This window comes from Sphaeramia orbicularis, chromosome 10 (genome assembly GCF_902148855.1).
Source record: "Sphaeramia orbicularis chromosome 10, fSphaOr1.1, whole genome shotgun sequence".
NCBI lineage: Eukaryota > Metazoa > Chordata > Actinopteri > Kurtiformes > Apogonidae > Sphaeramia > Sphaeramia orbicularis.
Genome location: NC_043966.1, coordinates 11,931,854 through 11,955,978, shown reverse-complemented (window position 1 = coordinate 11,955,978; position 24,125 = coordinate 11,931,854). Strand labels below are relative to the sequence as shown.

The following is a 24,125-nucleotide window of genomic DNA, read 5'->3' as shown; positions in this document are numbered from 1 at the left end:
TCTGGTTTTTACATCCCAACCAACCAATTGAAATAACAGGCAGGTTGTGAGTTTTCTAATAATAATAATAATAATAATAATAATAATAATAATAACAATAATAATAATAATAATAATAATGGATTGGATTTATATAGCGCTTTTCTAGACACCCAAAGTGCTTTACATTGCTGACCCATTACACTGGTCTGCATTTTTTTTAGAAATGATTTGCTTCAGAGATTAAATGTGCTAAATGTTATGTATTTTAACAAGATTAATTGGAAAATAAATGACAAAAGTGCCAGTTTGCTGATGTTTTCTAGGTATATGATTAAGTGTTATTACACATATATATTGGTTTATGTACATTTATATAATAGTTTTATAAATCGTCCACTAAATAGAACCTGTAAAGTGAATGTATTCTAATGTGCAGACAGTGTTTTGAAGTAGATCTTGTAGCTCTGAGACAAATATTCCTTTTGAGTCAAACCCATTCTCTCATTAATTCTTGAATTTCACATTTTGACCCAAGGCTGTATCTTGGAAAGTTCAGCCAACCAGCATTTTTTACTGTATTTTTCTTTATCAGTGACTCTCGTGTGGTAAAATTTCATTACTTTTATTCTGGAAGCATTTTCCTTGTAGACCAGTGTTATTCATTCGCTCTCATATTCACACTCTGGTGGTGGTGAACTACATATGTATCCACAGTTGCCCTGGGACAGGCTGACAGAGGCGTGGCTGCCAATTTGCCCCTCCGACCACCACCAAACATTCATACACCAGTGTGGGTGGCACTGGAGGCAGGGAGGGTGAAGTGTCTTGCCCAAGGACACAACAGACTGACTAGGACAGAGCGGGATTCGAACCCAACGCCAACCCTTCAGTTATTGGACAACCCGCTCTACCACCTGAGGTACAACCGCCCCAACCTATCTTTCACCTATATCCTACATTACTGGCACTAACATTCACCTGAACCAAACTGTCCGCAGTCTCAGAATTCACAAACATCCCCATGCACTGGGGAGCTCTAAAGGGGGGTAAATGTGAAAAATTCATGGGGCCCAGCATTTGTGGGGGGGGTCATAGAGCAGTGGAGGGGGTCCAGTGGATACAGGTTGGAAACTGTGAAAATTTCATGTGAGATCTGCTGTATAAGAAAGGAAGAGAACCTGGGAGTTGGATGATGAAAGTATGTAAAGTTTCACTTTCGCTCCACGCCAGCATTAGTTTCGTTAGTTATGGGCCGCACCCTCACATATATAACTGCCCCCCCCATACTCACACAAAAATCACCCCCCCCTCTCTGTTTTTTTGGACAAATCGCACCCTGTTAATATTGGTAGTTGAGATAAGGGCATAATTTACCTGAATTAAAATCAAATATGTGTGCTCTTCTGTTTTATATTTCACAATGATAACACTGAATTTTTTGTTATTGTTTGTTTGTTTTCTTGTGGAAACACTCTGTTAAGTGTAAATAGAGCTAGGCAAAATAAGTCTTTACTTCAGCCTAAACCCTTTCAGTCGCATTGTATATAGAACAATGGAAATGTTGTTTTTGTTTGTTGTTTAAAGAAATTAAACACCCAAACAAACTACTACTAGTACTACAACTACTACTACTAAATACAATAATGGACTAAAACGTCTTAACAAAGTTTTTTTAATTATTGTGTTTCTGACACATCAGATCAGATTATTACAATTATCTGATTACTCCCTGCTATTGGATGTTTATGTTCATGTTAACAGTCTCACTGATTCTAAATTATTATTATTATTATTACAATGATAAATCAGATTAAAAGACCTGGATATCTCCCCAATACTCCAATGTTTTTATGAACGTATACCTGTTAATCTGATCTATTTTGTTCTTTTACATCTGTGTATGTGTTAAACCAAGAAAAAAAAAGAAATCGTAGAGAATGGAGGTGATGTAGTCAAATAATAGGAAGTTTGATTCTACCACCACTATGTAGGTTATGCACATACTCTGAAAAAAATCCGATAATGAACTAAAATGTCTTAATGACACGGGGCGAAACGGTGGTGCAGTGGTTAGCACTCGTGCCTCACAGCAAGAAGGTCCTGGGTTCGATTCCAACACCAGTTGACGGGGGGTGGGATCTTTCTGTGTGGAGTTTGCATGTTCTCCCCGTGGGTTCTCTCCGGGTACTCCGGCTTCCTCCCACCATCCAAAGACATGCACTAATTGGTTAATCTAAATTGCCCATAGGTGTGAATGTGAGAGTGATTGTTTGTCTCTGTATGTCAGCCCTGCGATGAACTGGCGACTTGTCCAGGGTGTACCCCGCCTTCGCCCCTATGTAGCTGGGATAGGCTCCAAGCGACCCCCGTGACCCTAGTGAGGATAAAGCGGGTTCAGAAAATGAATGAATGAATGAATGTCTTAACAATGTTTTTTTGATTATTGTGTTTCTGCAGCGCATGTAAACGTGTCAGATCAGATTATTACAATTATCTGATTACTTCCAGTTATTGGATGTTCATGGTCATGTAAACAGTCTTACTGATTCTAAATTAAAATATACCAAATATGAAGATGGGCCTGGACCAGCCCTTCAAACACCAAAAATAGGAATATGCAGCTATTTTTAGATGATTATTTCTAACAATAATAAAGATAAACGCCTGCAAATAAATGATTACATTAATAGATCCAGCACCGTGGGAAGTCTTGTTGATGTAAGGCGAGTATGGAATAAACATCTCGACACAGATCTCCTGCAGCTGTGTTGTGTTTCTGCCGTTGGAGGCTGGTTTGCGGCTCTGATGGGATGGTGAAGTGGATGGACTGAAGTCATGTTTAAATAACCCGTGGGATCTCTGGGTGAGCTTTATACAGCAAATAAGAGCTGCCTGTGTCGCAGAGCAGGCTCGAACCAGTCGCACACAGAGGTGATCTTTGTGTCTCGCCAGGTTGCCATAGCAACCTGTTAAAAGGCTGACTCATTGCCAGCAGTGTGCCTCCCAAGTGTGAGAGCACTGAGGTCATACCTCCTCTTGGCTGTTAGAGATTTTCCATTTTATTGAAATTGTCCTTTTGTAGTCACACTGGTTTGATTATATGCACATTACTGGCACCTCTCTGGGTTTTTTTTTTTTTTTTTTTTTTTTCTTTTACAATATATTTTTAGTGCTTTGCCATCTAGGAGGAAAAAAATATGTGTGCCGGCTGATGTGACAAACAGTCTGAGTGTGTTATCCATCATATCTACCTCCACCTAATGATAAAGAAAACCCAGATGACCACACAGATTCTTCCATCTGCCAAAAGTAGCATGTGCTTGTTGACTCTAAAATGACTATGTGGGCTACCTAAAGGAGGTGTGCACATTTTCACTGTCACTCAAAGAACCAGAATTGTTACTTTATGATCATGACTAATATTCTTAGGAAAAATATCAATACATGCCCTTTTATAGTGATATTTGGGCTCCCTGTTGACTCTTGTTTTAACCAAACAGAGTCTGATATAATAGCTTTTACATCCCTCCTCGCAAGACGACGTATCTTATTTTTGTGGAAGTCTCCTAAACCCCCGTCTATTTCATTTTGGCTTAGAGATGTTATGTTTTTTCTTAAATTAGAAAAGATTCGACTCTCATTACAAGGCTCCTCAACTAAATTCTTTAATAAATGGCAATCTTTTTTAGATTACTTTCAGTCTTTACAAACACTGCCTTCAGATTGATCTCTCACACCTCCACCCTACTCTATTTTATTATTGTTTAGGTATTGTTGTTGTTTTTTTTGTAATTTGTTCTGTCTACCAATTATTGTCACATTTGATACATCTAGGTAATGTCTAATATTTAAAAGTAAACACAGGTATCTACAAGCTATGACTTAATTTTTTTAATTAATTTTATATTTATTTTTGTTTTCTTCTATTTCCATTAGCACAGTTAATATTCTTGTACATCACAGATTTGATACTGCTTGTACTTATTTGATTTTCTACTGCTCAGAGACTGTTATGATGTTCTTGTTTCTGCCGTTGCCCCTTCTCGGAGGGCCTTGGGGTTGGATTGGGCATGGGGAAAAATGATACAAAAGGCAACGTATAATGAATGCATTGTAATTCTGCTCCTTTGTATGTACTGTTACATTGCTCATAAAAAGATAAATTAAAAAAAAGAACCAGAATTGATGTTTATGCTATATGAAAATTTCCTATTTTTATTTATTCATTCATTTTCTGAACCTGCTTTATCCTCACTAGGGTCACGGTGGTCGCTGGGCCTATCGCGGTGACTTATGGGCGAAGGTGGGGTACACCCTGGACATGTCACCAGTTCATCACAGGGCTGAGATACAGAGACAATCTCACATTCACACCTATGGGGAATTTAGTAGGGGTGTAATGATACAGAAAAATTTTGGTTCGGTACGTTTTCAGTATAGTGAAGGACACCAAACAATGCAGGCACATCACTCTTGATTTGTCGACTTGTCTCTCTCTATTGACATAACTGACAGGGAATCTGTAAAGCTCCCAAATCAGAGCCTTTGGAGAAGACAGAGGGTCTTCCAACTCTGGCTTTGTACCTGTGACGCTGCTCTGAGCTGTGACGCTGGTTCACGTTCAGCATGTGTATTCTTATCCTGAAACTACTTCACACTTATTTTGTTTTTGTGTGCGCTCTTCTGACTTCTGGTCTAAAAAGGAAAACTATCTCATATCTAAATGTAATGAAAATATAGCTATAACATCTCAAAATGTACTTGCATATTTTGAACACGACATACGTTATTTAGAATAGACGGTAAATATGCTAAAACACGCCCAAATTTTAAAGTCCTTCTGATTGAATTTGAAAAATATATTAAATCAGTGGAATTGATCTTTAACAAAAAAAGCACAAACACTCTGACAGTTAATAAAGATTTCTTTAAAATGGACTGAACTTACTCTCTGATGTATTCATTTATTTATTTTTCTTAAATCTTTATTTTTTAAGTTTTTATTATTATTATTTGTTTATTCTTCTTTGTGTCTGTAAGTTCTTCCATTATTTTAATTTATTTGTTTGGGTGATTTTTCTTTTGACATCTTGATATTTGCTCAAAATTTCTCTGTTTTGTACACCTATATATTTTCAATAAAGCTAGACAAAAAAAAAACAAAAAAACAACAACCTCCAGCATGTGAGTGGTGCATTTACCACTTAGACGTCTGTCTAGGATATCAAATATTGCACATGGGTTCCACTTGCATCCACCCTGCTCATACTGTGTGCGTTCTGCTTCAAGGTTTGTGTGGAAACTTAAGGTGAGTGTTTGTGTTCTTCACATAGGCTACATGTATTTGTTTGGTACACGTTTTTTATTGTATTGAACGCCCCGGTACAAACAAGTGCACCATTACACCCTTACAATTTAGATTAACTGATTAACCTATCAGTGCATGTCTTTGGATGGTGGGAGGAAGCCGGAGAACCCGAAGAGAAACACACAAACACAGGGAGAACATGCAAACTCCACACAGAACTCCACACAGAAGGGTCCCACCCCCGTATTTTTATTTACTTCTGAGCCAAACCCTCCCATTGCCTAACCAGGGTTTGTTTACCTTAACATAACCTTCACTATGACTCTAATACTAAGTTTTTCTGCCAAAGGATGACACTAATTATTACTCCCCACTGAAAGGCACTGGATACACGATGTTTGCTCGACAAAATTACTATATGTGCTTTGGGTTTTTCCTTTTAAAATGATCCGTTCCTTTAGCCCTGTAACATATGACTCTGGACAGTTTCTACATGTATAACGGAACTGTTTACGTATTGGGTTTCAGTCAACTGTTTCTCATATGTAAACCTGCAAATATAACATCCATGTTAATAAAATTACAGCAGACTAAGCTCTTTAGCTTCACTTTTCTTTGAAGAGGGTATCAAGTGTGATTGACAGGAACCATAATCTCTTTGCCTTTACCATTATAATAAAAAGTCATGGCTGTGGTTTTATTGCAGTAGGATCCTGCAGTTGAAGACTGGGTGCTGCTGCCTAAGATCTGATGCAGCAAGATTAAACATTTCAATCAAAGACATAAAACTAATCTTACCTAACAAAGAACATTCATCATCTTTACTTCTCTACATCTTTACATCTTGACTGACAACCTACCTTAGTGTTTTAATACTTGTGTGATAAATAGAGTGACAAGAATAATGACTCTTTGTGATTTAGTTCCGAAGACTGTATACAAAGAGCTTCCTAAAAGTGAAGCAGAAATATACAGACTGCAGCACAAGTTGATACCATATTTGGAGATAGCATAAGATAAATATAAATAAACAAAGAAATGTGGCTTCTTTGTTTAGTCTCAAGTTATGTGACTGAATGCAGAAGCAGATTAGCATTTTGGTGATGATTGGCTCACATAGAAAACAGTTTTAAAATGATAATGCTAATTAAAAGGTTAAAGCACAGGTGGCAAATATACGGCCCACCAAAGGGTCCAATCCAGTGCGTGGGCTGAATTTGTGAAATGCAAAAATTACACTGAAGATATTAACAATCAAAAATGTTAAAATCATTATAGTTCAGTTCCACATTCAGACCAATTGGATCTGAAGTAGGTAAGACCAGTAAAATACTATCATAATAACCTATAAATACTAATAATTCCAAACTGTTCTCTTTGTTTTAGTATAAAAAAGGAAAATTACATGAAAATGTTTACATTTACAAACTATCTTGTCAGAAAAAATGTGAATAATGTGAACAAATATGAACAACTTGAAATATCTTGAGAAGTAAGAACAAATTTACCAATATTCAGCCTGTTACTAAATGTTTTGTGTGTTTGTAGATCCATTGTGATCTGTAAGTTGTAATTTACATGTATAAATAATAATAAATAATAATATATCACACTTATACAGTGCTTTTTTGGACACTCAAAGATGCTTCAGTGGCTGATCAATAGACACATAATAGTGTTAAAATTGCACATTTCAGATTCTTCATGTTATTCACATTTTCAATAAAAATTTGTAGGTGTAAACATTATTATAATCTCTTTTATTATAAACTCTTTTCTACTGTTATTATTTTACTAGTACGGCCCACTTCAGATCATATTGGGCTGAATGTGGCCCCTGAAGTTAAATGAGTTTGGCACTGTTGGGTTAAAAGTTAAAGATTAATTTCATCCAACCTACAACACACAGCACATAGCATTAGCATTAGCATTAACATTGGCATTAGCGATTAGCATTAGCACATAGCAGACATTAGGAGCAGTAAGCAGCCACTGAAGGTACTTTGGAACCAACTCTATCTCTTCTCTTGCTTTGTGGGTCACAGATTTTCATTATCTGCAGTACCTCTACCTGCCACTAGGGACATAAGCAGCAAACCTGTACTCTACGAAGCACCCTTAAAATAGTCGAGCAAAATTCCTGTAAAGGCAAAACTTTGGCTTCATATGTCTTCACTTGGAGTCTCCGTATTTATATACAGTCTTTGTGTAGTTCAAAGACGGCTTCCACTGATGCGCAGTAAATCCCAAGACCATAAAAAGTAGTTCAAGTTAATATTTTAGCCCAAGGAAAAAAAAATCTTTCAGACAAAATAAACTCAGGAGTGAATAAACATTATTGACCACAACTAATAATCAAGACAAATGGCAGGCGCCTGAACATATTTTTGGGACTGAAATGTAAAAAGAAACAAAACTTTATAAGTTAAAGCCGACACAGAATAAAATATTTTAAATTCAGTGAGAATAATTAATGACTAGAGAAAAGAAAAACCCAAAGCTGAGAATCATAGAAGTCAAAAGATTTTGTGTAGCTCAAATGATGTTGGTGTTAAAGTTGTAAAGTAAGTTTTGTGGTTCAAGGAGGGCAACACAACAGCAAATAATGATGTATTATATATGAATAATATCTAAGGTACCTGTTCCTGCATAGAATTTGGTGCAGTTTCCGTAATCAATATCTTCTTGTCTGATGTCAAACTGTGGCAGAGCGATGGCGTCCATTTGCACCGGGTCTCCTGTCTGCCACATAAACTGCAGGTCGTCTGTAGTGTAGCCAACTAGATGAAAGAGGTACACATAGCACGGCAAAAGTCAAAATACGCAGAGGCACGAATACAAACATACGCACTGGGGCCGCGTACAGAAAGATACACACGTGTCAGTGATGCATCTTTAAATGTTGAGCACACAGAAATATCAATCAGGCTGCCAAGATTATAATGTAAATGCACAAAGACCTGCAGAAACCTATCCATCTCTGTAGTTGGCTTTGGCAAAAGACTTGAAGTTATTTTGCTTATTTGGTCTAAACAGCTTTGTAAACAAGATGCTATAAACACAGTCAAGCTCAATTAGCTGTGAGACTTTCTCAACAACCTTAAAATATGATGATTTATTCCATTTCTCTAAGTGTTTGCCACTGAAATTGGCTCGTAAACAGAGGCAAAAAGCTTTCATTTACCCCAAAACAAGTGCTTTATAAAAACAACAAACATATTCCCAACTCATAAATACTTGAGCGGCCAAATACTAATAAGCAGACATACAAGCTGATGAGGAGGTCTAAGGTGATATTATTTTAAGAAAACTCACAGCTTTCCAGTTGCATTTTACACCTCTGGGTGTCCATGGGGAACAGCGTCAGGTCCAGTGGACAGGACAGGGTTATAGACAACCTGGAGGAGGATGGCAAAGATTTAGAGTCAGGCTTTTATTTATGTCCTGCCTTGTCTCGTCTGCATGTTTGTATAAACTGGGGATGTGACGTGATTTGTGGATTTATCCCCCTGTCGCTTTCTTTTTCTTTTTGCATTTGCAAAAATAAACATAATATGTCACACTAAATTACAAATAAATTGCTAGATTTATATCTGAGAAAACTACACTGATACAGAATAGTGAAGCTACTGCCGTTAGATTACACTGTGATGTTAACAAGTTGATATACATGCTAGGAGTGTTATTTATTTTATTTTTTTCAACATTTTTTGCAAGGAATCTTTGGATAAATATCAGGGACAGCCTACAAGGTTGACATATTGAGTTGTGACTGAAGGGTCGCTGGTTCAGTTTCCTAGACCAGCAGAGGAATTACTGACTAATGTGCCCTTGAGCACAGTCCACTGCTCCTCGTCTGCAGTGTGTGTTCATGCATGTTCAGCTGCTGGTGGGTTCAGGACTGCGTTTAAATTTTGGTGTGTGTTGCATGTGTGCAAGTACAATATATACTGACAAATATAGACTATTATTTCTAAATTAACCCATAAGGACCCAGTGTTACTTTTGCGTCAGTTCCAAAATAAATGCTTCTCTATATTTGACCATCGTTAAGGGATTTATCACCATTTATTGTAATATTATCATCTGTATTTTGTGGTTTTTCAGTGAAAATCAGGTATTTTCCTACATTTAATTTATTAATTGTGGATGTTCATAAAAGCTCAGAGTAAAGTTTATGGTTATTATATCACAAACAGAGAAAACTGAAGACAAAGGGACTTTTTGAGTCAAAGCTATCATTAACTGAACATAAACCAAGTGTGTCCATCCACTGTCATTGATCCAACTCCATGGGTTTTACTGGTGAATCAATGTTGTAGAAGATGACAGTGTTTCCACGGTAACTACGGAGCCTCTGAATGTCCAAATGGGTCATATCTGATGACCATGAAAAGATGACAAACTGTTTTTTACACCAATTAAGAAATGTATTGATAGGATTAATGGATCAACAGGTATTAAACATTTTAGATCAATAGAAGGTTTAGGTCGATGCTGGGTGTTTGGGTCTTTATGGGCTAATTCTTAATTATTATAAACACTATACTCTTGTTGGCAAAGTGCAGTTCTAAGTTTGTCTTGGAGATTTGAAGGATATTAAATTGATACGATATTGAATCACCACTTTAGGGTCTCCAGGTAATAATCCTTTCTTTAGTCATGTTCACACCTGTATTTAAGGCTAAATTAGGCTTTAATTATTACTGTTAGGAATCATTACCTCATACTGATGAGGACATCTCCGTTACGGAAGATGAACAGAAGAATGTTCTCCTGAGTAACATCATGGAAGTTAGCGCTCTTCTCATTAGCGAAGAACAGGTCAGGTTTCCAGAGACATTTGAACATTTTAGGATCAACGGTGAGGGAGTCGGACTTGAAGTCCTGCGGCAGCTTCAGTCTGGGGTCGTTCCAACGCTGTCGCAGGAAGATGTTGACTCTGTAGTCCTGTTAGGTTGAACATCAGACAAGTCAAATGTATGTTAATACAATTTGGATACAGAAAGTTGAGACAAATACAGGAATAAAATCAGCTACCGTATATTCTTACTTTCCGTTCTCATTTGCTGTGAAGCTTCAAAAGTGCTTTTTACAGAATACATATGTTAGCCTTTAGCAACACATTCCACCACAAGTAGAATTTTTCCTTAATTTGACACATTTCCCAGCAATATTTTTTGCACAACAAAAAAACGTTGCTTCAAAATGTTGAATGATATGTTACAGCTGCTATGAAAAAACAGTTTTAAAGTATCACCATACAGAAAACAAAGCAGTCCAAGGATCAAATGTTAAGATATCACAGACCAAATACCACATTAATGAGCTTTTTAATGAAGCCTCTGCACTAGTGTTGGTGGGAAAGTGTCACTTTGCGAGGCTTAAGGCTGTTATGTCGGATGGCGGGACTCAAGCTGCTCTGGGACCAGGTGTTAGGAAGGACTATTAATGCTGAGTGTGAAGATGGATGACATGTCAAATAAAGCCGCCAAAATACCAGCTGTGTGTATTTCTACTTAACAAATGAAGTTCCACCTTCCGTACTGACCTCACAGCCAATTAACTTTTAATTTTCTTTTTTAATGCATTCATTTTCAGAGTTTCTTAGATGTTTTATGCTTTCTACTCAGGTTTTTACACATGAAATAATCTTTTCCTCATATAAGTAAAACACAGTAGCATACTTTGGAGTATTTAACATCTCAAATATCAGCTCTTTAGATGCATTTGACATCTATTGTGTGTCGTAGAAGTTTACAGAAGGAACCTTCGATATACCTCTGGAAAAAAGAAGAAACTAGAAAAGCAATTGGAGAGCGCAGACCTCCGCTAAGGCAGATCAGTGTCGTCGTCCCCTTGATCACCACCAAAATTTAATCATTTGTTCCTTGTGCCAGTCTCAACATTTCCTGAAATTTTCATCCAAATCCGTCCATAACTTTTTGAGTTATCTTGCACACGGACAAACAGACACACCAACACCAGCAAAAACATAATCTCCTTGGTGGAGGTAAAAATGTGCGATACAAAGACATAAAGGCACACTGAATTTTAGTTCAGCATAAGTCGGTCTGTTATTCACCAGCATTTCAACAATTTACATTCCCAGTTTACACAACACCTTTAGGTGAATATGACAAAATATTTTATCAGGTGTGCCTTTTGTTTAAGACGGCAACGGCATTTTCAGGGGTTGAAAACACAAAAAAGTGAAACCACCTTCCAGAGTAGAAATCTAATAAACACTTGCGTCACCGTCTAAAGGGTTGAAAACGCAAAACTGCATTTTCTCGTCACGTAGTTTACATCACAGGCACGCGCCAGTACAAGAAAATAACATGTTGGATTATTTCCCTGCGATGGACCTTCAGGTTGCTTCTAGCCCCTCTAATTTACATCCAAGGGCCGTTTCAGCAATTGTCACAAATCTATATTGAAAGTAATGTTCTGTTTCCTGTTTTGTGGTAGTATTTCGCGCTAGGAGAGAACAGGAAGAGAAGTAGAAAGGTTCTACACAGGCATGCATACTACATCAAAAAATAGGAAATTTCTCACTCTTTTACATGTCCATCTGCATGCAGATTTTTCTCCCAAAATGCATGTCGAAACGTGGAATTAAAAGTGAGAATGCAACACCACTTTTGTGTTTTCGGTTCAGATCGTGGCCTCAAAACAATGGTGTTAAAACATAAGGGTTTGTGAACAGTCAATATTTTTTTAATTTCACATTCCATTGAGGACCTATATGCAGACATACATTCTAAAAAGTAGAAACAAGCCCAAAAACATAATGAACAGCTTGAGGATGGAACAGAAAAATCCGTCTAGCCAAATATTTTTTGCAAAGCAGTTGTTTCAATTGTTGATGTCTCAATTTGGGAAGCGAGCCATGATTTCTCTACAACCTAATTTCAGACTCCAACTACTCTTGAAATGACAGCACAAACGGCTCCTGCTGGCTCCTTTCAGATAGAGACACAGGCCAATTCCCACACCTTCGCCTTTCTAGAAAGCAGACAAGGAAATATGTCTTCCCTTTGGCTTGCTATCAAGCTGCCAGTGTTGAATTCGATTCCCGGGAGATTTAACACAACTGCCTGCTGTAATCAATGAGGAAAACTCAAGCTGAGAAGTACTATTAAAAAAAAAAAAAAAAAAAAAAAAAACATACAGCTGCAATTTATTCCATCTCACAGCCTTAAATTAGTCATCTTCTTATGAGACGAGACACTCATGAGGAGAATACAGAGGTGTGAACGACACTGGGCGTGTGATGGTGTTTGGCCTGGGAAGCTGTAAATGATGGGAGAGGGTTTCCTGTGATCAGATACCCCACAGGGTGATAAATTGAGGGGGAGAGGTGACCAGCTGCCTCTTCTTTCCCGTCCCTGATTCATTTTGAGGCGTTCTCACTTTCATTCCCGTTCTGTCGTTCATTGAGCACCCAGGGGCGAAAGAGACGACAGAAGTTGCCAGCTGGGAGTCGCCCTTTCTTTGTCTGGCTTTTACTTGTTCTACTTCTTGAACTTATCTCTGTCCCTCCCTTGGCCACCTTTTCTTCTTTTTTATATAGATTCTTACCTTTTATTCTTTTCTCAACTGACCCTCTGCATTCCTAATCACCAAATTTAAAAAGAAGCATAAAAACCTTATTTCCAGAGATTTAGTAACAATGAATGTGAGTACAACAGTAATCATCTAATCATTTGTTATCCTTTTTTTTGTAATTTAATAATTGGCCTATTCTTTGTTATGGATTGTTTACATTAGCTGATAAAATTGGGGTTTGGACAACATAAGCTCAGCTTCTTCCTGCTCCTTTTCGGATATACAGTATTGTTAAAGAGACACAATGAAGTTGTTATACACTTGTGTGATATTTGTTTTCTTTTTCGGTTGCTTTATTTCCATATATTGGCGCGTCCTTTTAACCCTTTCATACATACTGGTCACTACAGTGGACAGCTATTCTCCAGCTGTTCTCTTGTATATGCATGGGTTCTGTTGTTTTAGTTCCATATCAGCCGACACAGTGGACACTTATGCACCATCCCATACACTGCAATTCATACCATTACTGTAATTTTGCTGTTCTTGATAAACCTGATCTGCAGTAACATGTTTTAGTGTAAATCAACTGCTAATTGTTATTAGACTGTAATTAACAATTTTCTTAAACAAAAAGTTTTTTTTTTTTTATATTGTTATGACCCTGGGTCATAATTTGTCCATTTATATGTATATGTATATATGTTTTCTGTTTAGTGTGTGTGTTCTCCCCCGTCCTGTACGTGTGCTGCGCCCTTTTGTGTCTGTTGTGTTGCAGGACGCCGATTGGTGGAGGGTGATTGCCCGGCCCCTTTAAAAATGTCCCCAGAGCTTCCATACGTCCTCTCTCTTGCCTCCTGCCAACTCTCAACCCTGTGTTCTGTGTGTGTGACCGTCAGTCTTCGTGTGTTCCTGTGACACTTCAATTGTATATAGTTGTAAATAGTTTGTTTTGTAAATTCGCTCCTTTTTCTGGTAGGGGAGGTCGGCTCTTTTTTGTTTCACCTTTTCTCCTGTTTTGAGTTAGGGAGTTTAGGTTAGTTTGTTGTATTTTATTTCTTGCATTTATTTTGAGTAGGTAATTGAGTTTAAACTCTACAGAAGATATTTTGTTTGTTGTTTTAGCCACTCCCTCCCCTAACCCTCCTTTAGTTGGTTTAAAAAAACAAATATTGTGAATTTAGTTTTGACTGACGTGTGTGCTTGGGAGCTGGGAGGGGACAAAATTGAGCATATTATGTTCGCCCTGATGAACCCCTAGGCTGGGGCGTAACAATATATATATCATCTCCATGAAGTGATACGAACTAGTATTCGAGTATAATAAAAGGTGAGGAAACATCAGATTAGCTGCATCAAAACTGCTTTTGTTTCATAGTTTTCACACAGTATATCACTTTCTGATATTGCATTGTAAATACATGTTTCTTCACTTCAAAAATTAAACACATGGTGTCCAAATGAGAGGACATTTTTGGTTAAAAGGTTAATTAAAAAAAAATTTCAATCTCATTGTTTTTTCATGCCTAAAGACGAATAAAAACACTCAGGAAAAAAATCTTGTCTAAGGTTCTCATAATTCATGCATCAAAGGTTTAAATCTGGCATTTCTTTTGCCTACTTATGTTCAAAATAAAGTCTATCTATATCTATATCTCTTACTTTTCCCCTTTCGATCTTTATACTTTTTCTCCCTTGTCAATGTTTCTTCTTCTCATTTCTGATTTATTCCACACTTCCCTGCTTATTTATGTCAGCTCTTTCCCTCAGTCTATCCCCCTCTCTTCTGCCTTTGTTTTTCTATTTGCTGCCTATTCTTCTCTTTTTCCCTTATCTTGTCACCACCATCCTTCTATCTGCCTTTCAAATTTACTGACCTTTTCCCCTTATCTTTCTCTATCCCCTTCCTCTTTATCTCTTTTGTCTTTTCTGCTTTTTCCCCACCAACAACCCTGAGAGTCACAGTATGGTTGTCACTCATATCCCTGTTTCTTTGAGCACACCTCATGAACCGATGCCCTCGATGGAATATCTAGAAGAGATTTAGTGCATCTATCTTATGAACTAATGCCAGTGTCCGTGAGTATTGGCATCCTCTCTTAGAAGTTCTTTCATTACTTCACAAATACCACGCTGCAAAAATATAAATAGATAAATATTCAAAGTGTACCCCAGTTGCCAATCAATATGCTGGATATCTTCTTAAATATCTTTCACTTTTACACTCTGTATGTTAAGCAAAATAAGAAAAATCTGTGTATTCTATCATTTTAAACTATGAGTCATTCTTTTCATTTACAGCTGTGTCCAGTGGTGAAAAACAACAACAGTGCCTCTAGCTTTTATCACTTTGTCACTTATTTTGACTCTAAAAGTTGTTTCTTCGTGGTTCTCATCTCATCTTGGTCACTTTTGGACATTTTCTGGTGTTAGTTTCCATCACCATTCGAGACTGACAGAGTGACTCACTACTCCCTCTAGTGGTCACATAAATTCCACATTATTGCAAATATATTCAGTTCATTTCTCTACAATACAAATCCATTAGCATTTTTGGAAAAACTTCATCCTGGCTCTTTATTCTCAACATTCTTTTGATAATTCCAGGCATTTTTTTTTTTTTTTTTTTTTTATATGTGAACGTATAAATACTATATACAGCCCCTTTGGTCTATAAGGCTCTGAATGGTTTAGGACCAAAATACATCAGTGACCTCCTGACCCAGTATGAACCCACCAGACCTCTCAGGTCATCTGGATCCGGTCTGTTGTCAGTTCCCAGAGTCAGAACCAGACATGGAGAAGCTGCGTTCAGCTTCTATGTTCCACATGTCTGGAACAAACTTCCAGAAAACCTCAGATCAGCTGAAACACTCAGTTTACTTAAATCCAGGTTAAAGACCCACCTGTTCTCAGCTGCATTTGAATAGAGTTTTTATTCATCAGTTCAGATCTGCACTATTCCTTTTAAACCAAAAGTTTTTATCTGTTTAATCTGTTTTACCTATTTATCTGATTTTTGTTTGTTTGTTTGTTTGTTTGTTTGTTTGTTTTTCTCATGCCTTCTGCTGTAATGCTTTTAATGTTTTATGTAAAGCACTTTGAATTGTCTTGTACATGAAATGTGCAATATAAATAAAGCTGCCTTGCCTTGCCTTTAAATGATGATATATTTTACACATTATTTAAAGAGATGCTTGTGTTCTTTATAGTCCTGTTTAAGTACTGTATTATCAGCTCTTCTACAGGGTGGGGAAGCAAAATTTACAATGAGCATTTAGTTGTTTTTTCTCAGCAGGCACTACGTCAATTGTTTTGAAACCAAACATATATTGATGTCATAATCATACCTAACACTATTATCCATACCTTTTCAGAAACTTTTGCCCATATGAGTAATCAGGAAAGCGAACGTCAAAGAGTGTGTGATTTGCTGAATGCACTCGACACACCAAAGGAGATTTCAAAAATAGTTGGAGTGTCCATAAAGACTGTTTAGAATGGAAAGAAGAGAATGACTATGAGCAAAACTATTACGAGAAAGTCTGGAAGATACTATTAAAGAAGAATGGGAGAAGTTGTCACCCGAATATTTGAGGAACACTTGCGCAAGTTTCAGGAAGCGTGTGAAGGCAGTTATTGAGAAAGAAGGAGGACACATAGAATAAAAACATTTTCTATTAAGTAAATTTTCTTGTGGCAAATAAATTCTCATGACTCTCAATAAACTAACTGGTCATACACTGTCTTTCAATCCCTGCCTCAAAATATTGTAAATTTTGCTTCCCCACCCTGTATAAGAGCAAGTTTCTTCCTCATTGATAAAAGCCTAAATTGCAGCTTGTTAATGTACCAAATAAAGAAGGTCATGAGATAAAAGTGCGCCAACTTGTGGAAGCTGCTGCTCTCATCTGCACTGATTACAATTATCTCATCACATGATTGAATATATTTACTGAGAGAGACAGTTAATGTTTATTGGCCTCCACCCAGCTGCTTTAAATTAACGGTAAGCTGGATTTATTAGAAACCTTCAGGAATCTTCCCTTTATTGTTTCCTAAGTGTTCTAGAGTCGACCCAGCGTTGTCCTTGAGTTTAATCTGTTCATTAGCATTCAAACTGCACTTCTTTATCAGCAATTAAGCCATCAGATAAATGAGGCATGAAAAACCCCAGTCTTCATAATGATTCACTGCTAAATGGTCTGATACCATCTAGAAAACATGCTCGCGCATTCCTCCGAAAATGTGTAGGATCAAGCAGTTTTCAGAAATGGTCTTCTGCGCCTGATTGACAGAAACATTGATTATCAATACCGTCAAGTCAGATCGGGGTTCAAGGATGTCCTTACCATGGTCGTTTCTTGGATTGAGCCAAAGCTGTTGATGAAGATGTTCACTCTGTCTTCAACAGGAATTCCTGCAATTAAATAAAAATGGAGTTAGGATGATAGTACAGTCCACAGTAAATCCTCCCCCTATCATGTCAATACTAGCAGCATGTGCAGCTATATTGTAAATATGCTAAAACTAAATATGTATCTACAGAACAAGTGATATAAATAGCAGATTCTCTTTTATATTTGCTGTTTCACTTCCGAATGTTTTGTGTTGTTTTTTGTATTTTGCAACTGAAAACACTGCAGTTTCCCCACAGTGGGATCAGTAAAGTCATTTTTTTTCTTTTCTTTTCTTTTCTTTTCTTTTCTTTTCTTTTCTTTTCTTTTCTTTTCTTTTCAATTCTTTTCTTATATCAGTGTCATTATTCTTTCTTAAACACTCTTACTCTTTACATCAGTATCTATTGCATCTGGTGATTAAAGTGATTCTGTTACTGATTATATAACAAAAATTCCGTCTCAAGAGGATCATAACCACGCTGTAAACAAACATGCTGGCTCACTCTGCACTTGTGTCTTTTGTATAAACTAATAAAATCCTTGATGAATACAGCTCTCCCTGCTCTTAGTAAGTTATTTTCTTTGAAGTGATATCTGGAGGCTCGGTTTCACAAGATAAATTCAATCTATTTCAGATACTTCCATCAAAATTAGTCTTGCGTTCCGTCTAAAAAAAAATGCACATGTACTTCACACAGTCCTCTCAAACTAATTAAGATTCAACAAACACTTCTGCTGTCACGTTAAAATTTTGTATATGATCTATAAAAGTACCTCAGCATTTTATAGGCTTGGGAAAGAAATGCACGAGGCACACTTTAGGATGTAATTTGGGAGATTATGACATGGATGTTAATGGAAAGGCGAGCTTTCAGCCCGCCCTTAAATCAAGAGCAGATGTTTGGCCGCTAGACCAGTTGCAGGCGGTCGAAGAGGGAGCTGAATCTACTCACAACACATCAAACACAGAGACACAGATACAGCTCCTACTGCCAAGTGCCTGAGGATGGAAAATGTCTGAGTATCCACCTGAGGACCACTAAGACTATCAGTCAGACAAACAGGACACCATTCACTTTTTTTAATGGCTCTTTCTGTTAGGCTGTCCTGGCCTGGGCGAGGTTTCAACATTCAGGGTGCTTCAGCAGACAGATTTGAGTCCAAACTGTCACCGTGTGAATGTGTTCGCGGACTATAAATATGTAGGAACTGACACCTGTATGTGCTGAGTACAATGTGATAACTACAGTCGCGGAAAAAATTATTAGACCATCAAACGTCATCAAAAACATTGGTTACGCAATCAAGTACTAACTCCTGTGTGTATCATGTGACTCAAACAGACAAAAGAAAACATGGAATGCCTAAACGCACTGTTTTTAGCAGTACAATGCCATAGCTATTGATGTAAGAACTGAAGTGATTTTGGTTATTATCAAGAAAACATGGAAAATGGACAGATATCAGCTCTGAAATTAAACTCTTATGAGCTGTTTTTGTTGTTGTCATTATATTTGTCCAAACAAATGTACCTTTACTTGTACCAGGGATTAAAATGAACAAGAAATTGAAGAAAACAAGGGGTGGTCTAATAATTTTTTCCACGACTCTATAAGCAGATTTTAAGGCAGTACGCGAAGCTACAATGCTTATTATTTAGGCCTATTATTTGTAAGATTTGCGTTTACTTGTGTACTTATGTGACTTTGCCTGTTTTGTGCAACTGGAAACCATGTACAAAAATGTCTCGCACTACTCATACTGTCTTCAAAATAAAATCATAGATAATTTCATTTTACCAGTGATGAATCGTACAGACTGCAAGTGATAGAAGGAAATGAATGTTCTCTAATGTGCAGTCGGTCCTTCCAAAGTCCTCTACAATGCACTGAATATACAAAATCTATCTATACTAACAGTCAACATGCTTTTGTGTGAATAGTAGAATGTATATTTCATGTCACTTCCTGAAATCTTCCTTATGAGTTTGGGTTTTGTAACCATGGTAACCAGCCCATCTCATCTCTATGGACTGCCCATAGACTCATACTGTCTTCAAAATAAAATCATAGATAATTTCATTTTGCCAGTGATGAATCGTACTGACTGCGAGTGAAATAAAACATCAAAATGATTTCCAGTACAGATCAGGAAATGACTAAGGGACATCCAGTGGTGTAATGGTCCCTGGAGAAGTGAGTACGCTCTCAACTTTTGTCTTTTTTTTTTTTAAGTAGTCCTGAAAAATGTGACATGTCATACTACTCTATTTAGTTTACCCAAAAATCCATCAGTAGTATTTGCTCACTATTATAAAATTATCTTGACTTGTTCAGGACCAGTTTGTAGTTATTACTGGTCACACAAGCAGCTGTATGAATGGAAATGTATTCAACATGAGTCAAACATAGGCTAACGTTAGCCTTTCATAACGTTAGCCTGTCATAATGTTAGCCTACTCAGTTTAACTATTGGTGACTACATTTTTTTTCCCCTAAATGTGCAGTCATATGACCAATAGTTTAAAACAGTGACTCATTCTGAAACCACCTTAAAACTTACCTCAGAATTATGTATTCCATGAAAGAAGGTTCTCTCGATTTGTGTCACTCATTTGAAAGACGTTTATTCTGTCTTTCTTGTTTGCATTTCCAATAATCGCATATTTTTCAATGAGAGGTGCTGTGACCTGTCAATCAACTGGGGTGGCACTGGCACCTGAGGTGTCCAATCAGGTTCCAGAGGTGGCCAGCACTAAACAGAGCCCTGGCTCTGGCGCTAAGTTAGCAATAGTTTCCTCAGCATGACCCGCCCTACTCTGCCTCTGATTGGCTCATCAGTCCTCATGCCTAAAGTTCACCAATCTAACCAGTGAAGGTACCAAGTAGAGATATATCGATTACTGGTATAACGATAAACCGCGGTAAAATTGGAGATGGTTAGTATTACCGTTTAAATTCTAATTATCATGATAACCGTGTTTGATTACCACACTTTTAGGGGAAAAAACTCTATGTAAAGATCTGCTTTTATGTCAAATATTTGAGTATAGTTTTAATTGATTACAATTTGGATTTTATATACCTAATATTTGGAACCAGTATTCACTTTTAAAGTCTTTGAAAAGGATCGTTAAGCATCTTTGTGTTATTTATGCAATAAAGTATATACATTTTTCAAATCGGATTTTATGTTTTTTTTGTTTTCGGGGCCTTTTGTGTTGATATAGTAGATTAAAGTGAAAAAAAAAAAATAGACAGATGATATAGATGAAGTTGTGCTGAAAAAAAAGATCCCAAACATGGGTATAGTAAACATTTGTTTATATAGTATATAAAGGCAAAATCAAAAGGACTGAAAAACGGACAAAATAGGCTCAGACCACTAAGAGTTAATATTTGAATGTTTCTGCCAAGAGAAAGTGCAATGAGCCAATTATTTTATTTCTTTTTTGTTTTTTCCTTTTGTTTTTTTTAAATACAACTTGGTTAAATTATTTCAGTGTGTGTTTAAGTACTTTCTGAACATTTTGAGCACAATTTCAACAATACCGCGATAATAATGATAACCATGATAATTTTGGTCACAATAACAGTGGTATGAAATTTTCATATCGTTACATCCCTAGTACCAAGTACGAGCCAATTAGAGGCAGAGTGGGGTTTTATCGTCAGGGTTTTTTCTTTTATATTTTAGTTTTTATACGCTTTTATATACATTATTTATACTTTTTTATGGCACCTAGGAGGATTGCACTTTTTTAATTTCATTGTACCTGTACAATGTCAATAAAGACATTCTATTCTATTCCATTCTATTCTACTGTGAAAAAGTCTTATTCCACCTTTAGCTTTGTTGTTTTTACAGTTGCGGAAAAAAATTATTAGACCACCCTTGTTTTCTTCAATTTCTTGTTCATTTTAATGCCTGGTAGAACTAAAGGTACATTTGTTTAGACAAATATAATGAAAAAAACAAAAATAGCTCATAACAGTTTAATTTCAGAGTTGATATCTATCCATTTTCCATGTTTTCTTGATAATCACCAAAATCACTTCAGTTCTTACATCAATATCTATGGCATTGTACTGACAAAAACAGTGCTTTTAGGCATTCCATGTTTTCTTTTCTGTCTGTTTGAGTCACATGATACGCACAGGAGTTAGCACTTGATTGCATAACCATTGTTTTTTGATGACTTTTGATGGTTCTACCTTACAAACACAGTAAAACAAATTCGTTCAGTCATTTTACTAGTGTAACCTATCAACCACACAAATTGTGCTCTCAGGAAAAAAGAAAAAAACACTCCATTTTTGAGCTCTGATCCTTGCCCCTAAGCTAACATCAGTTATTGTTGAACTGTGTTGCTACTGAAGAGAAACAGAAGAGAAACTGAGGAACGAAAGTGCAAGCAGAAGGATTTTCAGGGTAAACCCTCTACATCCTCTATAGAGCATTCAGTGTATAGTCTGTTATCTCGGATATAGCAACATGACAGGTGTTAGCTTTGAAAAGAGGTACGCTAACATCAGCGAACGACTGACTCCAATGCAACAGTCACGTATACACACAAGTTTGTGCAGATCTTACCTTCTGAATATTTAACTCCCTGTATAAAATGTAAGTGACAGGAGTTTCCTGCTAAAGACATCCAGTGTGTGAATCAATAACCCTGTCAAACTTGCTTACAAAGAGTATGGACTCTGTAAGTAATTGTGCTTACTATACTATACCTTATATAAGTAAGTGCAAGTGAATGCAGACAAAGAAATGCATACTGTCACGGAAATACTTACACTTATATTGTTGCTTTTTGCAGATTGGGGATTCATATGTTCAGTATTATGTGCATTAAGTTGGGAATGAATCAGAAACGGAACAAATTCCAAACTGAATTAAACAAATCTAAGTTGGTTACACATGAGCAACAGTTAATTTATGCTTGAAATTGTGGTTATCACAGTTTTTAACCCTTACAGACCCAACCAGCTGCCAGTGAACAGAACCTTCTATTGACCTAAAATGTTGAATAACTTCTGTACCACTAATCCTACGGTCGTGGAAAAAATTATTAAACTATCAAAAGTCATCAAAAACAATGGTTGTGCAATCAAGTATTAGCTCCTGTGTGTATCATGTGACTAAAACAGACAGAAAAGAAAACACAGAATAATAAAGATATTGATGTAAGAACTTTTGGGGGGGGGGGGTTATTATCAAGAAAATCACGGAAAATGGATAGATATCAGCTCTTAACCCATAAAGACCCAGTGTGACTTTTGTGTCTTCTCTCTATTTAACCTTTCCTAAGACATTTATCACCATATATTATAATATTATCCTCTGAATTTTGCTTTTTTTTCCAGTGAAAATCATCTATTTTCATGTGTTTAATTCACTGATTATATAGATGTTCATAAGAACTCAGATTAAAGTCAAAGTTTATTATATCAAATCAGAAAAAACTGAAGAAAAAAGGGACTTAAAAGTACAACATATCATTAAATGAGTATAAACCCAGAGTCTCCATCCACTGTCTTTGATCCAACTCCGTGTGTTTTACTGGTGAATCAATGTTGCGTCTCCACGGTAACTATGGAGCCTCTGAACGTCCAAATGGGTCATATCTCATAACCATGAAAAGATGACAAACTGTATTTTACACCAAATATTTACATATATTGATAGGATTAACAAGGTTCTAATAGTTTTGGATTTTTCATTATAGTTTAGTTTTATATACTTTTGGCTTTTTTTTCTCTAATTCAGTTAGTTTCAATTAGTTTTTAGAGCAGTTTTGCTAGTTTTTATTCGTTTTCATTATTTTCTAAATGCTTAGTTTCAGTTTAGTTTTAGTTTTTTCATATCTTTTCTCTTCTTCACCGTCGTATTCAAATCAATCCCAGACAGGACTCTGCTGCTTTTTCCCAACTTTAGTCTCCATGTTTCCAGGTAGAGTGGGGACCAGAAGACGACTGGAAACCACAAGTGACAAGAAGTGATGGACCGTTAAATATCATATGGTGCCAGCAGCTAAAATTGCTTGAGGGAAATAAATCGATTTATATCAATCCGACATTGACAAAGACGAAAACGGAGGGAATTTTATCCAGAATTTTTACACGTTTTAGTTAGTTTTGTAAACACACAATACAGTTTCAGTGAGTTATCATTTTTTTCTTTTAATTATAGTTTTTATTTATTTCAGTTAACGAAAATGTTTTTACAATTCTAGTTTTCGTCATTTTGTTAGTTTTCGTTAACGATAATAACCTTGAGGATTAATGGCTCAACAGTTTAGATCAGTAGATGCTTTTGGTGGACGGTGGACCTTTGGGTCTTTATGGGTTAAATTAAACTCTTATGAGCTATTTTTGTTGTTTTCACTATATTTGTCCAAACAAATGTACCTTTAGTTGTACCAGGAATTAGTTTGTTGTAACTGTACAGTGTAATTGTATGTTGTAACTACAGGGTGTCCCATAAGTCTCCATACATAGGAGACATAATACATATGGTTCTAACATGTATTTCTTTATATTTCTTCTTTATAGTTCTTCAGCAGTGGAGGACACGCATTGAAATATGTTCCCGACAAAATGGCAGTCATATAGAGTATATTGTATAAATAAAAATGGTTTATGTCAAGAAACATTTATTTTTCCTATGTATGGAGACTTATGGGACACCCTGTATATGTTGTGTTTCATGCTGTCTCTTGGCCAGGACTCCCTTGAAAAAGAGGTTCTTAATCTCAATGGGATCCTTTTCCTGGTTAAATAAAGGTTAAATAAAAAAAAAAAAAAATTAAAATGAAGAAGAAATTGAAGAAAACAAGGGGTGGTCTAATAATTTTTTCTGCGACTGTATATACTGTGCAA

At 36.4% G+C, this 24,125-nt stretch overlaps 1 protein-coding gene across 1 annotated transcript in view; it reads right to left on the bottom strand.

Annotated features, from left to right (window-relative positions):
- The window catches only part of glrbb (glycine receptor, beta b), a 68,560-nt gene that overhangs the window by 22,979 nt on the left and 21,456 nt on the right, over positions 1-24,125 (bottom strand). The window contains exons 4-7 of the mRNA XM_030145830.1: positions 17,194-17,261; positions 10,014-10,240; positions 8,606-8,688; positions 7,930-8,070 (exon numbers count right to left, since the gene is read on the bottom strand). Of these exons, the coding sequence (XP_030001690.1) occupies positions 7,930-8,070; positions 8,606-8,688; positions 10,014-10,240; positions 17,194-17,261 (519 nt within the window). The remainder of the gene's footprint in view (positions 1-7,929; positions 8,071-8,605; positions 8,689-10,013; positions 10,241-17,193; positions 17,262-24,125) is intronic.